The sequence below is a fragment of the Ambystoma mexicanum genome, chromosome 4q, assembly GCF_040938575.1.
Source record: "Ambystoma mexicanum isolate Mex_15411 chromosome 4q, UKY_AmexF1_1, whole genome shotgun sequence".
NCBI lineage: Eukaryota > Metazoa > Chordata > Amphibia > Caudata > Ambystomatidae > Ambystoma > Ambystoma mexicanum.
This window is the reverse complement of record NC_090928.1, coordinates 1,193,967,054-1,193,983,064: the sequence shown is the minus strand read 5'-3', so window position 1 is coordinate 1,193,983,064 and position 16,011 is coordinate 1,193,967,054. Positions and strand designations below refer to the sequence as shown.

At 43.1% G+C, this 16,011-nt stretch overlaps 1 protein-coding gene across 1 annotated transcript in view; it reads left to right on the top strand.

The window, feature by feature from the left end:
* Nucleotides 1-13,889, top strand: part of ZFAND3 (zinc finger AN1-type containing 3) — an 898,079-nt gene extending 884,190 nt beyond the window's left edge. The window contains exon 6 of the mRNA XM_069608759.1: nt 11,378-13,889. Within this exon, the coding sequence (XP_069464860.1) occupies nt 11,378-11,532 (155 nt within the window). The 3' untranslated portion in view covers nt 11,533-13,889. The remainder of the gene's footprint in view (nt 1-11,377) is intronic.
* The last annotated feature ends 2,122 nt before the right edge of the window (nt 13,890-16,011 follow it).

The following is a 16,011-nucleotide window of genomic DNA, read 5'->3' as shown; positions in this document are numbered from 1 at the left end:
ATCTTTATTACTGTTTTGCCTGGGTTGATTTTGAGATGGTTGAGGTTCATCCAGTTGAATATGTCACAAAAGCAATTTTCTAGTGTTGTGTTTTCTTCTCGGGGGTCTTGTATGTTGAAGATTAGTTGAGTATCGTCGGCGTAGTTGTAGCATGTGAGGCCATGTTTTTTGATGAGTTTGATTAATAGGTACATGTAGAGGTTGAATAGAAGCGGGGAGAAGGATGATCCTTGTGGTACTCCGCACGTGGAGTCTCTGGGTTTGGATTTAAAAGGTTTCATCCATACTGTTTGTTCTGTTTGTTAGGAAGGATTTGATCCATAGTAGGGCAGTGTCTGTTGTCCCTAGTCCTTCTAGTCTCTTTATGAGGATGGCGTGGTTGACAGTGTCGAAAGCTGCAAACTGATCAAGGAGAATCAGGGCGGTACTGTTGTCCGAGTCTGCATTTGTTTTTAGGTCGTCCCATATTGAGAGGAGAGCTGATTCTGTTCCTCTCATAGGTCTGAAACCAACTTGTGCCTGGTCTAGTAGGCAATGCTCTTCTATGAATTCTTGGGTTATTTGGTAGACATACATTTCTAGTAGTTTGGCTATGTAAGGTATGTTGGAAATGGGTCTGTAGTTGAATAAGTCCTCTACATTTCCTGTTGTGTCTTTGAGTAGTGGCTTGATGTAAGCTGATTTGAAGGCCTGTGGTACTTTACCTGTTCAGATTGAGAGGTTGAGGAGGTTCCTGTGGTATTCCATGGGGGTTCCTTGTTTGAGAATTGTTTTGTATATGTCTAGAGGGCAAGGGTCTTCAGGAGAGCCTGATTTTGTTTTGGTTTACCAGTTTGAAGAAAGCCTCAACTGATATTTCTGGGAAGTTTCGTAGCTTGTTTGCGTGTTCCTCCTCGGTATCGGTGGGGTTTGAGCTGTGATCACTTGGTCTGTTTTGTATGGTGTTTTGGATGGAGGTTATTTTGTTTTTGAAGTGGTCTCCGAGGTCATCGCATAGTTTCATTGATGGAATTGGCGTGTTGTTGCTGCCCGGTGGGTTTTTTATTTAGTTTATGATTTTGAATAGTTCTTTTTGAGGGTTTGGTGCTCTGAAGATTCGGTTGTCGTAATGTTTCCTCTTCGCTTTTTGTATTTCCTTTTTATATGAGTGGATCTGTTGTAGGAATTTCAATTTGTTTGCGGTGGTGGTGTTGGTCCTCCATTCAGATTCTAGTTTTCGTTTTTTTCTTTTCATGGCGTTGAGTAGTGGGGTGAACCATTTTGCTGTAGTTTTCTTACGTGATGGGGTGAAGGGCTTTTCTTTGGCGATGTCGTCTAGGGTTGTTGCGATCCAGGTATGAAGTAGGGCAACTTTTTTGTCTAGGTCTGCTTCTTCCATGGTTGATGCTTGTGGTTTGCTGAGTTCTAGGAGCTCGGTTAGGTTAGAGTTTTTGTATGGTTCTCCAATTTTTTTTCATCATGATGGGTCGTTTTTCTTGTTGCTTTTTTGTTGGAGTGGCCGTTGTGATTATGAATGGAATGATTGGGTGGTCACTCCAAAGTATTTGAATTGGGGGTGCCATGGTGATGAGATCCTTGTTGGCGAAGATTGCGTCAAGTGTGTGCCCTGCTGAGTGGGTTGCTCCTTTGACTAGATGTTGTAGGTTCATGGCTGCTAGTTGGGCGGTTAAGGATTTTTGTGTGGTTCTGGTTTCTTCGTCAAACCAGATGTTGAAATCTCCAAGGATGATCAGATTGTGCTTGATGGCTACGATGGTGATTGCTTCTGTGAAAGTGTCTATGAAAGTAGCATCGTAGGTTGGTGGTCTGTATATCAGTATGAATTTCAGGTTAGTTTTGGGGTTTACTGAAAGCCGTAGTATTAAGGATTCGCATTTATCGATGGTTCGTGGATCTTCCATTTTGATGGTCAGTTGTTCCTAGTGGCTGATCGCTTGTCCATCCACCCCCCTCTTTTGGATTTTCTGTTTGTTTGGATGTATTTGAAGTCCGCAGGTATTTGTTGAGGTTGATCTTGTAGTTATCTAGCCATGTTTCGGTTACAAATAGGATGTCTATGCCTCCTTCTGACAGGAGGTCGTATATTTTAGTATATTTCAGTTGAGTGTACATTGACCTTGCGTTTATTAAGTTAGTGGATTCTCTGGATGAGATTTTGTTTTGAGGTGATCTGTTGAAGTTTGTACTTGTCTGTTTGTGGTGTTTCCGCATTGATGTCGGTAGGATGAAGAACGGTGGGCGAGTGGGTGAATGGAAAGGGTTTTAAATGGTTGGTAATGACACCTTATATTGTACTGGAGGAGTATGTAGTAGTTTCTTGTATGAGCAGGGATTTTATATGGATTGTTTTATCCGAAATGCACTGAATTTTGACTTTCTTGATATAAGAATGTTACACTAAAAACTTGTCCCACCAAACCCTCCTCATTTACTTGGGAGTCTCTTATATCCTAGCCATATCAAGAAGCTGGTGTTTGAAGTACGTTGTTCTTTGTCCTTCAGCGTCGGTGCCTTCAGTGTCCGCATTTGTGGCAATCGCACCCGTGCCTCGTCCCCTAATCTATCATGCAGGCTTGCTCTGGACACTGCGTTACGGGCAGTCTCTTCTGTAACCTGGGATCCTTCCTGAAGCTTGCATGCCTTGACAGACCCTCGACTAGTAACATTGTGCCACCTCAGCCGGTGGGCTACTTCTTGTGGGCATCCTTTCCAGTGTGTCCCCAACTCATATGCATGTCTGTCCTTGTGGTATGTCTGCATGTGTGGTTTCTGGTGTGTCTCTTCTGATGAGACTTGCATAGCATTTTCCAATGGAATTGCATCATTATAAAAGGCTTCTGTGAATCAGGCCCTCTGTGTCTTCACAAGTGCCTCTGTGCCTAAACGCACATGTTAATGTGTGTTTATCTGTGGTGGGCTTACCTTAGCATTTCTTTGCACATTTCCCTCTGCCTACATTTGTGCCAGCTGACGTGCACTCACACCCTCGGAACATCTACTAAGTTAGTTTACTGTGGCATCTGAAAACTGACCAAAAAAGACTACAGTAAAGATGAATTATCCATCACCAAAAGAAAACCAGCGACCCCGAATAATCAAGATTGCCCGTTAACCGAATGTCTGCTATCTGAGACAGACAACAAATCAAAATGGCAGCTACCTAAGCTGCCTGTCCTTTTTGTTCTGTTATCCATCATGTTCTCGAAATTACTGTTAGCAGCAATAGAGGTAGCGGTAAATAAAGCTTTGATCGTATTAGTAAATTGCATCGGGTACTGGTGCAGTGTTCTGTCAAATGTACTAATTGGCATTGGCACCAGTGATTGGGCAAACTGTTTGGTGCTGGCTTTAAATTGTACTCAACATAATAAAGTTGACTTCAATGCCACTTTAGAGTTTCTTTGAAGCTTCATCCGGTTTTACTTGATGCGTAAGACGTTTGCGAGTAGAATCAGTTCATAATTCCCATTTCTTATAAGAATGTCTGTTGATGAGGGTCCTCCATTTTAAACCTGGGTAGAGAGCCCCATTTTCCAGAGAAGTACTTTGCATGCCAACCACTCTTCAAAGAGCTTTAAATGGACTTAAAACTCAGTTGGCCATTTGAGACTGTTTAAGGAATTACTATTATATCCTTGTAGACAGAGGGAGCGGTCGTTCGGGCCATAATGTGGCTCACAAGGCTATTAGAACGTAATGGTATGAGCAACACATGGGTGGTGAAGTAAAAAAGTTACTTGAATAGTGCAAAAAGTAAATTCGCGAACTCAGTAAGTAAAATGTGGTTTCTGTTGTTGAAATAAAGTTTTCTTCATAAGTTAAGTATTTTAATTGCAAACATAGTTAAACTGTGGTGGTTTCAACATGAGGAGTTGTTAGGTGTTACGTAAAAGTAGACATTTCATCTCTAAGAAATCTAATACATAGTCCCATGTCTTGCTGAAGAAGTCTTGTCTGGTAATTGCCTTGCGTTGTCCCTGTCTGCTTTTGAAGTCGGAATGTTCAGAATGCAGTGAGTAACTACTAGTTATTGACTGAGATATGAACATTCTGATTAGTTGAGAGGAGGTCAGTAACGATCACCATGTGCTAATATAGCCAACTAGACCAAGGGTCGCCTCAGGTCATAAGTTGGTGAAGGGTCATTAACCGTATTAATCACGCCACCTCCCGAGCTATAAGCACACTAGTGGTATCTATTAAATAAACAGGTGCTATATTTCTTTTTACCATTGGGCACTGCACCTCATAGTTGCTGCACATTGAGCAGTATTTTTATTCAACTTGCGGCTGGCTTCTTCTCATTAGTTACAATACACAAAGGCCTGTTCTTAAGTACGAGTTCCATTTTCAGGGTTCCTTTTGCTTAGTTGTCCCATCATTTTTTTGCTGGTTTTCCCACTTTATATTTCTGTCAGAACTACTTCTTTTGAAGCACCCCTCGAGTTGCAACTTCTTTTTGGTGTGCTACAATGAGGCTAAAATACAGTTAAGATTTAAGTAAGAAAGTTTTAAGGGCAGCACCAAAGGTAGACTAGGAGTGAATAGACTGCAGAGTGAGAGGAAGTGCATTCCAGTGGAGAGGAGCCAACAATAAAAAAGAACTGACGTGAGAAGCAGCACATGGAGGGAGGGGTTACTATTAAAAGAAAATGGGTTTGAGAGCAAAAAGTATGGGAGGAAACAAGAGAAGTAAGATAAATGGGAGCAAGTCCATAGAGGGATTTGAATACCATACAGAGAAAGTTGAATTTATGTTTAGAGTGGAAGGGTAGCCATCGAAGAGAGGCCAAAAGGCAGACAAATACAGGAGACAAATAGAGGAATTAGAAACAGACTTAAAAGGAGATGAGCGAGAGACCGGAGACCAAAGAGCAGTAGAGAACAGTAGAATAGCAGAGAGAAGATTAAAAAAGAGATTATAAACTTAGTGGCACTGAAAGTTAGAAGAGGTCTAACTTTCTGAAAGTTGTAGAGATGGAAGCAGCAGGAACATGATGTCATCTAAATGTGATGAGCAAAAGAAAGATTGGCAAAAATGGCAGGCAGTAAGAGAGAAAGGCAGATGGGAAGGGGAATATAGGACAAAGGGAGGAGAAACGGGAAAAGGAATAGTGTTTGCAGGAAAAAATAAAACGTAAGTATTGGAAGGATTGAGGACAAGAAAGTGGTCCGACATCCAGGTTTTGATAGCAGAAAGACGGGCATAGAGATTCATGTGTACAGAACGGTGTAAAAAAAGAAAAAGATAGAAATCGTTGGGTGTCATCAGCATAAAAATGAGACAACCCAAAAGAAGAGATATTAGCCAAGGGAGAAGTATAAAGAGAAAAGTGAAATGGGCCAAGAACAGACCCTTGTGGAACACTGTGCGAAAGAGGAAGGGGATCAGAACAAACACCGGCCCAAGATACTGAGTAGGTGCGATTAGATAGATGGGATTGAAACCATGTGATTATAGAACCAGAAAACCCAAGAGGAAAGGGATTGGAGAAGTAGTGTGTGAACCACTGTATCAAAGGCAAGGGGGTAAGTCCAAGAGTATAAGAATAGAAGAGTGTTTAGCATAGCAAGCAGAAAGAAGAGTCGCAGACGCAAAGAACAGGCATTTCAGTGGAGTGAAGGGGGTCACAAACCAGACTGGAAAGGAGATCAAATCGAATTGAGAGTAATAAAGGAAGAAACCTGGTAGTAAACGAAACATTCCAACAATTTGGAAAGGTAAGAAAGAAGACAGATGGGATGAAAATTAGAAGGAATTGTAGGATCCAAAGAAGGTTTTTTAAAGACGGGAAACAAAATGGAATGTTTGAATAGAAGAGGGAAAGTAGTAGTAGTAAGAGAGAAATTAAGAAGACTGAATTGAGTGAGGGATAGATTTTAGGAGCAAGATCTTTGGGAGAAGCAGTAGGATGAGCCCAGGAGATAATTAAAGGGATATCAGTGTTAGAGATGGGTGAGAAAGCTGAAAGAACCATAGTAGAATGAGAAGGGTAAACCGGGCTGGAAGAAGGCAGACAAATAAGAAAAATGACAAAACAAAGAGGCTCCACTTTAGAAGTGAAGAAATTTGCAAAGTCAGATGCAGTAAGTGTTGAGAGAAGAGAATGATCGGGCAAAGGGAGAATCAGTAGACGAGAAAGGGATTGGAAAAGTCGGCGGGGTGACATGATTGAGTGCAAGAGATCAGATTAATAGAGAAGTTTAGAAGAAAGAAGTGCATCATCATATAGAATATGATCAGAAGAGGCGGACACACCATCGGACATAGACCGAGATCTATGCCAGCGATGCTCTAAGCGACGGAGTGTCCTTTGCGTAAAGCAAATATCAGGAGTAATCCAAGGATGGGAAGGTTTGCGCAAAGGACGAAATTCAGAGCGTATCAAGAAAGAAGGTAGAAAGGGAAGTGGAAAAAGCTGAAGCAGCATCATCCATTGAAAGATCTACAAAAGTAGAATTGGATGGGAGTGGCAAAACGGGAAGATACAAAGTGAGGGGTTATGAAAGTACAAAGATCACAACAGAATAAAGCGCTAGCAGAAGGAGGTAAGCAAGTGTCAAGAACAGGGGGGTAAATAGAGAAAAGGAGCAAGTGATGATCAGAAGAATAAACAGGATTAATGGAAACATCTGAGGTAGACATAGAAGAAGTAAAAAAAAGATCCAAAGAGGATCCAGAGATGTGGGAGGGGGAGTAGGGAGGGGAAAGTAACAGTCAATAATAGCAAGACATGGAGTGGAATGGAACCATGAATAGAAGAGAGATGTACATTTAATTTCCCCAGTAAAAGAGAGAATTTAGAGCAAGGCAGGATGAGACTAGGTAAAGCATTATAGTCATCGCAAAAAGTGGAGAGTACCAGGACGACGATAAATCGAGAGAGGCCACAGTGCAAAAAAGTTTGGTGGAGATGGGGAAATGGTATAAAATGTGGAAGATGGGCAGTAAAGAATACCAGTACCTCCTCCATTACCCAGAGAACAAGGTGTATGAGTGAAGACAGTATCGGATGTGAACAAAGAAGCAGGTAGCAGAGTTAAAAGACGAAAGCCAGGTCTTAGTAATGCATAACAAATGCAGGTTGAGTCGTACGAACATATAAAGGATAGAATGAGTTTTCGTGGAGACTGAGCATTCCAGAGTGCAACATTGAGGCAAGAATCGCCAGAATCAGAAGGTGGATAAACAAGATTAGAGATATTGCGTGAAGCAGGAAAATTAGATCTGTGGGAGGAACTGTGAGTAGGTATAGCACTAGAGAGAAAAGTAGACTTGTTTTGACTATCGGAAATGACATGAATGATGGGAGCAGCACTAAGATGAAGTAAAGAAGGGCACCAAGTAAGAGGCAAGTTGGGCGTGCTGCATTGGGGAAAGTCAACCGTACTAGACTGTAAGAACAGAGACCAGAAAGTAAACAACATAGTAGAAAATAGAGGACAGTGGAGAAGCAAAGCGAGGAATATCCACCAGCAGACAACTGTACCCACACTTGGGCGCTGATGTTAACAAGTGTCTGTGGCGGGTGGACGGGCCGCAGAAAATGCAGAATAAGTTCGTCACCCGTCGGGGTGTAGACTGGTACACTGCCCAGGGCCCCCAGAGGGAAAGGCAGTCAGCAAGCAGTCCCACACAGGGACTGCAGTTCTCAAAGCTGGCTCGCCTCCCAGCCAAGGGTAGAGTTATGTTATAGCCTGGAGCAGATGGAGTGGGCATGGTAGGACAACACTGAGTCTGGGTAGCTAAGTTACCCCAGCCTGTGCCAGACTTCACCTGTATTGGGCAAAGCCTAGATAGTCTTGTGCTGGCAAGCAGGTGCAACGTCCAGGACCACCGGAGGACCAGGCAGTCAGTAGTTGGTTCCAAAAGTGGGAAAAAGTCCTCCCTGCTGAAAACCAGAGGTGACTTGATAAGGCAGCAAAGTTCATGCAGATGGATAATGCCAGATAATGCAGGTGGGGCAGGTATGGAAAGCAGCGCTATGGCTGGATAGACTGTGCCTAGCTTTTGCTGTAGGATCAGTTATGAAAGTGGTCAAGTGCACTAGCCAGACCACTAGCCACAGCACTAAAAATCCACCCCAAATCACCCCAGTTGGTTGCTGCTAAAAGTGCACAGCTCAAAGGGGCTAAGCAAAGTGCCCCTACAGTCACTGTGCTGGCAGAAGACCGCCAAGGGAGTGGTGGGGGGGGGGGAACAGACAAAGAGTAAGGAACAGAGAAAGTACTTCAGTTAGGCCGGAAGCCAACTCCTGAAGTATCTCGCAGATCTCTGAGCCCTGTGCCAAGAATGCACAGAATAGACACCATGGTCAACAGGGGAACGCAGTGCCTCACCAGTGCCCAGGATGTCGTGCTGCTTCTCCAAGGAACTATAGAGGAGAGACCTCAACACTTTCCAAGGTCTCAGCAGCAGGGAGGAACACTGTGCCCCAAAGCACCTAGCGACGTGCAACTTCAAGCCGCACCAGAACAACAGAGTTCCTGGCCACTACCAACGTGCGACAGTGTCTTCTTCTAAATGTTGTTTGGAGTTGTGAGTGCATAAATGTACCCGAAAGACTGATGGAGAGATGGGCCATCCCTGAGCATCCAGACTCTTCTTCTTTATCTGTATGCCTCTCTGTGATGGAAGAATCTTTATGCATTTTCTTCTGTTTCCCTGTGATTTTGTATGCTAGAAACATGCCTGCTGTGCTGATGCTCTTAGAAGCCTTCCTCTCCGTTTAGCATTTGTTGGACCTTTCTGCTACCTGGCTTGACTGGCTTAATGATGCCACCTCTCTCTCTACTCTTTAGAACATCTTGGTTCACTTTCTGCGTTTTATGTCTATTGTGGGACCGATGATGCGGTCTTGGCTGTTCCTCTGCCCATTTGAGCAGTCCCTGGCCTACTTTCTGGGTCTACTCTATATTCTTTCACTGCTTTCCTTGCTGTGGTGTCCTCCCTTTTTTGGGTCATCTGATCTTCATTGTAATCTTGATATCTTGGCTCTGTCTTCACCTAGGAATCTGCCCGTGCATACTGGAGATGGTATCCAAGGCCTAGCCAGACCCACTCCCAACTCCAAAACTTGCTTATGAAAACCTTGCTTCCTAGGCCGTGCCCACTGCAGCCATTACCTTGGGTAACTGCCCCTGAGTCTTCTACCACCAAATTCAATTGCTGGATGCAGCGTCTTCGGTGCCCCTTCTTGACCAGGAACATCTTTTTTCTGTGGGCTTGAGCCACTTCTTCCCCCACCCCCATGCACCCATTCATTGCTGAGCCTCTCGTGTTGTGGCCACGAAGACTCCTGTCTTGCACATATTGGTTGTAAATGACATATCATTACCTTACACCTAACCATAAGAAAACTATTGTTTGCCCCGTTAAACCCCATGGACAAACTTTCTGGAAATGGTTAGTATTTTATTTAACTGGACTTGTCTTGTTCCACTGGTTATGGGAGTGAATTGAGTCATGTTTCGATCCTTTACTGTTTGTTTTAAAACTAGCTGGGTTTAGCCGGCATTGCCCGTTTCCTGATTGAGTGATGTCTCATGTGCCCTGGAGGATGTTGCTCTTGTCGGCACGTCTTGCTTCATTTTGCTCTGGTCTCTCATGTGCCCTGGAGGATATTGCTCATGTACTCTTGTCAGCAAGTCTTTCTTCAGTTTGTTTTGGCATCTCATTTGCCCTGGGGACAGTTGCTTTTGTCCTCTTGCTGGCAAGTCATGCTGCTGTTTGCTGTTGTGTTTCAGAAGCTCCTGATATTGATTTTCACTTTGCATCAGATGGAGCTTTTCCAACTGATGTTCGTTTTTTGTGCAGCCTGTTTCAGTCACTCAATGGCTTCAGCACATTTAAGAACATGTCCAAGAAAGATTGATTGTACTCTACTTGTGAATGAACTTAAGTAAACTGTAACCTTGCCATTTCCCATATTTGGAGTGGCAAAACATTTTTTTTAATTCCCTTTAAAAATGCTTTAATAAACACTTTCGAACTGTATACAGTAGTAATACATTTCAAAGGAATAACCAACACATAGAATGTTTTGCTTCAGACACTTTTGCCTCCTTCAAGTACCTACTGTAGTGAATCGGGGTGAGCATCAGTAAATGAGGTTGTCTACGGAGTGAATCTTTTGCATCCAAACATAGACTACAATCTTGACCCGGACACATGAGGAATCCATGCAAAATTTGGTAGCAGTGGGTTCAACGGTATGAATTTGTATAGCCAGACAAACGTACACAATCACATCCCAAAATGTTTTGTATATAAGATTTTTCTCCCAGACAAAAGAGGAATACTTGCAAAATTTGGTAGACGTGGGTTCAACAGTGTGGATTTATATAGCTGGACAAACATACATACACGCACACACATACATTCAGCTTTATATATGAAGATTACCGTATTTATCCCTAAAATACCTATTTGAACTATGGTTTCTTAATACATTACTTATGTGAAAGAATATATATTTATTATCAGTATGCATTTCTTATTGTACATTTTGAGAGCTAGTGTGGGACTAATTGTATCTTGATACCAGCCTTCTTCGCTCCTAAGAGTGAAGGCAGACTGCTCTCTCAAATAACAGTTGGGATAGTTTTTAACTAACTTTGTTGACACCCTCTGCTCAGAACAGCTGAATATTTTGAGCCCCAAACTGAAGGACTTCCGAAAAACCCTCATAAACCCCTGTTTTTGCAGAAGGTAAATTTTTTTTATCACTGACACGTTGTTTCATAGTTTGAACCAGAGCTCCACTGGGATTCTCTTGCTGCCTCCAGGGCTCATAGTGAAACAATTTTAAGGTGGTGTGACTTCATATCTGGGGTCTCCAGACACCCGCTTTGTGTGCAGTCTCGTTGGTGTTTTTCACGTAACAGAAATGTTCTGCTTTATACTGAGTTGGTGGGTTTTGGGCCACTAGAATCTACGGTTTCTCACAGGATCAGAAACAAGGTGCAATGCTTTTTTGTTCATTGTTTTAATCAAATGGTTTCTGGCCTCAGACCGCCTTAATTCACAGCTCACAACTGGAGATGACACAATCAGTAATAGAAATGTGGGTACTAACCTCAGTGCAATTGGATATTATGCATGTTTTTTTTTATTTCTTTTCCTTTTGATTTATGCTGGATCTGGATCAGTATGAATTTGACAGGGTTAAGTACATTGTAGCATAATACCTAATCTGATATGTGTGCATTAAACTATGTACACAATTTGTGATTGTATTGTTTTCATGAACTTAAAAAACCTATCACTTTCCGTTGCATGTGATCACCAGAGACATGCCAAAATGGTCTCATGTACAGTACCAACTTTACCTTTTCTACTGATTTTTACTGATGCTAAGGTGTTTTTTTCTTATAGGTTATGTGTTCTGTATGTTACATCGCCTCCCAGAACAGCACGACTGTACGTTCGATCACATGGGCCGTGGCCGTGAAGAAGCCATTATGAAAATGGTGAAGCTGGACCGGAAAGTTGGCAGGTCATGCCAACGCATCGGGGAGGGCTGCTCCTGAGTGCCACAACACACAACCAAATGCCGTTACTCCTAGTTCACTAATGTTAGCCTTATTTAGGACAAAGTCAACCAGACACCCTGTACTGGACAAGTTACAGACTACAGCCAATCAGATTTCATTCCGTAGCCCACTGTGCTGGTACTCGAAGGTTTGAAAGGGGGGGTTCAAATTGACTTGTGGCTAATAATAATGTATCCGCTTGCCACTACTGCACAAAGTCTCGATAATTGGTTTTGTGCTGGTGATTTTCTTTTGTTATGACTGATGAATTTATGGTGAAACTAATCAAATGGTTTCTATTATTGCTGATATATAAGCAGACCTCTTTCTCAGCCATGTCTGTTCAAATACAAAACAAATTAAAAAATTTCAAAATGTGGGTGCTTCTGTGATGACCCTAAATCTTTACCCACTAGGCGCATGCTAATGGGGTGTATAGGAATATTTCCCCTGCAGTTCCACGTAACCCACCAACAGCCACCACTGCTCAACCCAGACTCGATTGCTCATTCGCGCCTTCATCACCTGTGGCTGATGGGGATTGCATGGCCAGCATTTAGGATAGGACATGAGGGGGATACCACATTCCGGCTCATCCCTGGCAGTCTAGTCTAAAGAGCAATGGAAGATTTCTACAAATATTTTGTATTGTACCTTACTTCTTTTGGTGGAAATGGTTCATTAAGACAAATCACTTTAAAATGTGTGCCATCCCACACCTGTAAACAGTATATATTTTATTTTCATGTGGAACCTTAGAATTTATAAAAGTTGTGACCAGTGTAGCCACCAGTCTCCACCTGATTGGCTCTTGTTTGCCTTTTGTTGAGTGCAGGTATCTCTGGTCAAATAAGGCTAATGAACAGCACAGAAGCCACGGCTGGAGTCTACAGATTGATACTCTGTAGCTATACATATATATTTGGGGAAAAGATGGACATTTTTGTAGCAAACTGAATTCAGTAACAGTATTGGGGAACAACAAGGAAAAGCAGCCCTTGTCATCTTGACTGTGTACTCCTCACCTCTCAAGTGTTAGCAGGATAGTCAAAAAGGGCTACTAAGTCTTGTCTATGCATCCAGGGGCCTTTGAAGAAAATCTGTACTCGCACTGTTAACTCCAGGAATCTCTGAGATCCTTAAATCCAGCACCCAGTCAGTAACACTGGCCCCCATTGGTAGGATCGCATAAGTTGATCTCCTAGCAAAATCCAAGCACACCTCTCTCCTTGGAGCCCATCGTGCTAGCGAGGGGCATTCCAATTATGCTTCCAAGACTGCCACTACCCAGTAGTTTTCTTTCTAGCAAATGGAACGTTTATCTGGTGATCCATAGAATTGTTTGGAACGATTTGTCTGTCGCAGGTGCTTCATAAATTACAGGGAGTGGCAAAACCTTCTAACCTCAGATGTTTTTAGGGAATTCATATTCTTATTTGCCCAGAGTTTTGTTTTCTGGTTTTGCAATTAGTGATCTATGGCCACAATATATTACTTTGGAGCTAGGAAAATCGCTAGCACTGTCCTTTGCTTTTTTCACCATTGCATTCTGTGCTGCCCAGCTTTGTCTAGTGGTCCCACAAGGTTGTGAAATCCATGTAACCATCGCTGTGAATGGCCCAGAGATTGTATTTATTTTTGTTGTGCTCAGTCGCTGTAAGCCGCCCGGAGCAACAAAGTGTAGCATGTAGCCTGTGTGGGGTTTTGTATTATGAAATGGAAAGAAATTGCTTTAAGGGTTCATCATGAGAGCAGCAGCAAGAATTTCAATAATTTGGTTTCTTCCAGGAAATGTTCTTTCCATTCTGGGCAGAGAAGATGGAAGGATTTTCTGTGCCCGCCTTCTGATGAATTGCCATTTTTTAAAACTCTAGCTGCCATCTGCCACGATGTCGCCACTTTTTCCAGTTTGGTTATTTTATTTTACATGTGGATGGGCGCAATATGACTTTCTTCATGAAGATGGAGTCAACGTTTTGCTCCCCTTTTTTTGTCCTCCTGTTTCAAGCACACAGTTTTGAGGTGACTGGAGATAACACTACACGAAACGTTGATGTGGATTATGGACAATGTTCACTTTAAAAACATAAGAAGATTTCAAGGAGTTGTTCCTTTGCAGTACCTGTTCTGTGAAGTTTGTTGAAAGTTTAAGTTCTTGTATCTTACAGAAAAGAATAATCTTATTTAACCCTTTTGTGTTCTAGATTTACTTACACGCGTAGCCTAGAGCTGTTTTAGTTTAACATTGTAAAAATATAAAAATCTTGTAACTTTATTCTTTCCCCCTTATCCCTGCCCCGCCCCATGCTGAAAAATATTAAACCAATCTGAATAAAGTTTGAATTGATTTCTGACTCTTTGCTCTGGCACTGATTTGTGACTCTTTGCTCTGGTTTGGTGGATTACTCTGTTTTGCCGTTTTGGGGTCCTGAAGTTTCCCAGACGAACGGTGGGATCAGCGTCTGCTAGGTTTGTCATTGCTCGCAAAATATAAAATAAAGCGGAAACATGAAGTGCTAATGAAGACATATTGAGCAGACCTCTTATTTGTATTCTCTTGAAAGTAGAGATGATTTGTTATAAAACGTGAGGTTTTTGCCCACCCACCCGCGTGGTGGTATGCTATGTGTATTAACAAGGTCCACCCTTCAAGTATGGGAAGGTCTCAGGAAGGAGAATGGTAGATTATGCATCAAGCTGAACTCTCGAGTGCATTGTATGAGCAGATGGACCGCTGCTGGCTGTGTTTTGGTTTATGTGTAGAATACAACTTGGGAAAACAGAGCGTGGATAAGAATTTGTGCATGGGGATGTTGGTTATCGGAGGCAATGTACTTGTGAGATGGATTCCTCGAGCCCATGTAAAGTTCAAAGGATCCAGTGGCTACCTCAGTAATTATCGTGACTGATTGGGACCGCCTGAGGCTGTATGAGTACATTTTTTATGCAGATTCCATAGGTCATAGGCTGTATTTAAGGGTCAAACTTTATTCTTTGTAGCGAAGGAAAAAGGAAAATCTCCATTAATCAATCAACACAAGATGGTAAATTCTTACTTGTGCTCTGTAAAATTGATGAATAGGAGATGTTGTATATGCCCCACTGCCAAGTTGTTGTCCAGTTACTGGTGGTGGTGTTGCCAGTCCAGTTCAATAAGCATTATCAAGGCATTTTTTTTTTTTTTGGATGCCAGCAGTTCAGATTTGCATACAAATCTTATAGGACATCTAATCCTTAACATCTGAAATGTTCAAGTTGTGGGATGTTATCCTAGGCATGTAATGTTAGTTAGCTTGTCTACTGTGCACCTCACCACAGTAGTGGTCCTAGAGCACCGAAACATTGTCCGCGTGGGTGAACTGGCACCTCACCCTGGCTGCTAAGCAGACCGTGGTCTGTGGGGTGAGAAGGAAATGAGGATAAAGGGAAGTGATATGATAATGATATGATATGGCATTTGTAAGGCGCCTATACACAAGTGTTTCAAGGCGCAACGAGGCAAGGGAGGGGGAACAAAGGGAAGACAGACGATGATCCCACCACTAGGCCAGGTGTCATTCAGATTGCGCAAGTGCATGGGAGGGGGAAGTGGGAAAGTGCGGGGGATGGGGAACAGTGCAGTACATGGGATAGATAAATAGCAATAAGTAAAAGTACGGCCAGCCGGTGGCAAGTGCAAGGGTAAGTTCAGACAACAGATGTCAAGTGCTGGTAGTGGGACTTGTAGGGATACAGAAACAGTCCCGAAGCGCGGGGTTGCCAGGAAGGCAGTGCAGGTGTGCAGCTGGCAGGGGAGGGGACCTGGGCCATAGAGCAGAAGGTGGCCAGGTAACCAGTGCAGTGTCAGATTCAGCCAGGAAATCAGCAGGGGAGGGGAGGAGAAAAAGCAGAAGCAAAGAGAAAGGTTTTGAGGTTCTCCGGAACCGGAGATGATTCTCCTCGAGTTTCAGGGAGGCAGGGAGACTGTTCCAGGGGGAGGCCCCAGCCGAGGAAAAAGATCTACCACCAACTCGTTGCTTGGAGAAGCAACTGATCCTGAGGGAGTTGGAGGCGGCTGAGCGAAGGGCTCGAGAAGGAAGATATTTAGGAAAAGAGAGTTGAAGGTTTTTCGGCCCCAGTCCCCATAAGGCCTTGTGGACAATGCAGAGGGTTTTGAACTTAATCCTCGCAGCCACTGGGAGCCAGTGTCGAGATTTCAGTCCTGGAGAGATACGATCCCGGGGCTTGAGGCCAAGGACAAGTATCACAGTCCTGTTTTGGATAAGTTGCAGAGGGTGGAGAGTAGAGGCAGGTAGATTTAGAAATAGGCTGTTGCAATAGTCCAGCCTGGAGAGAACCAGAGCTCTGGAGACGGTGAGCCTCTCGGGGAAGGATAGGAAAGGAAGAATACCTCTGAGGAGGTACAGCTGGTAGTGTGACTTCTTACAGACGTCGGAGATGTGACGAGAGGAGGAGAGTGTGGAGTCAAAGATGACC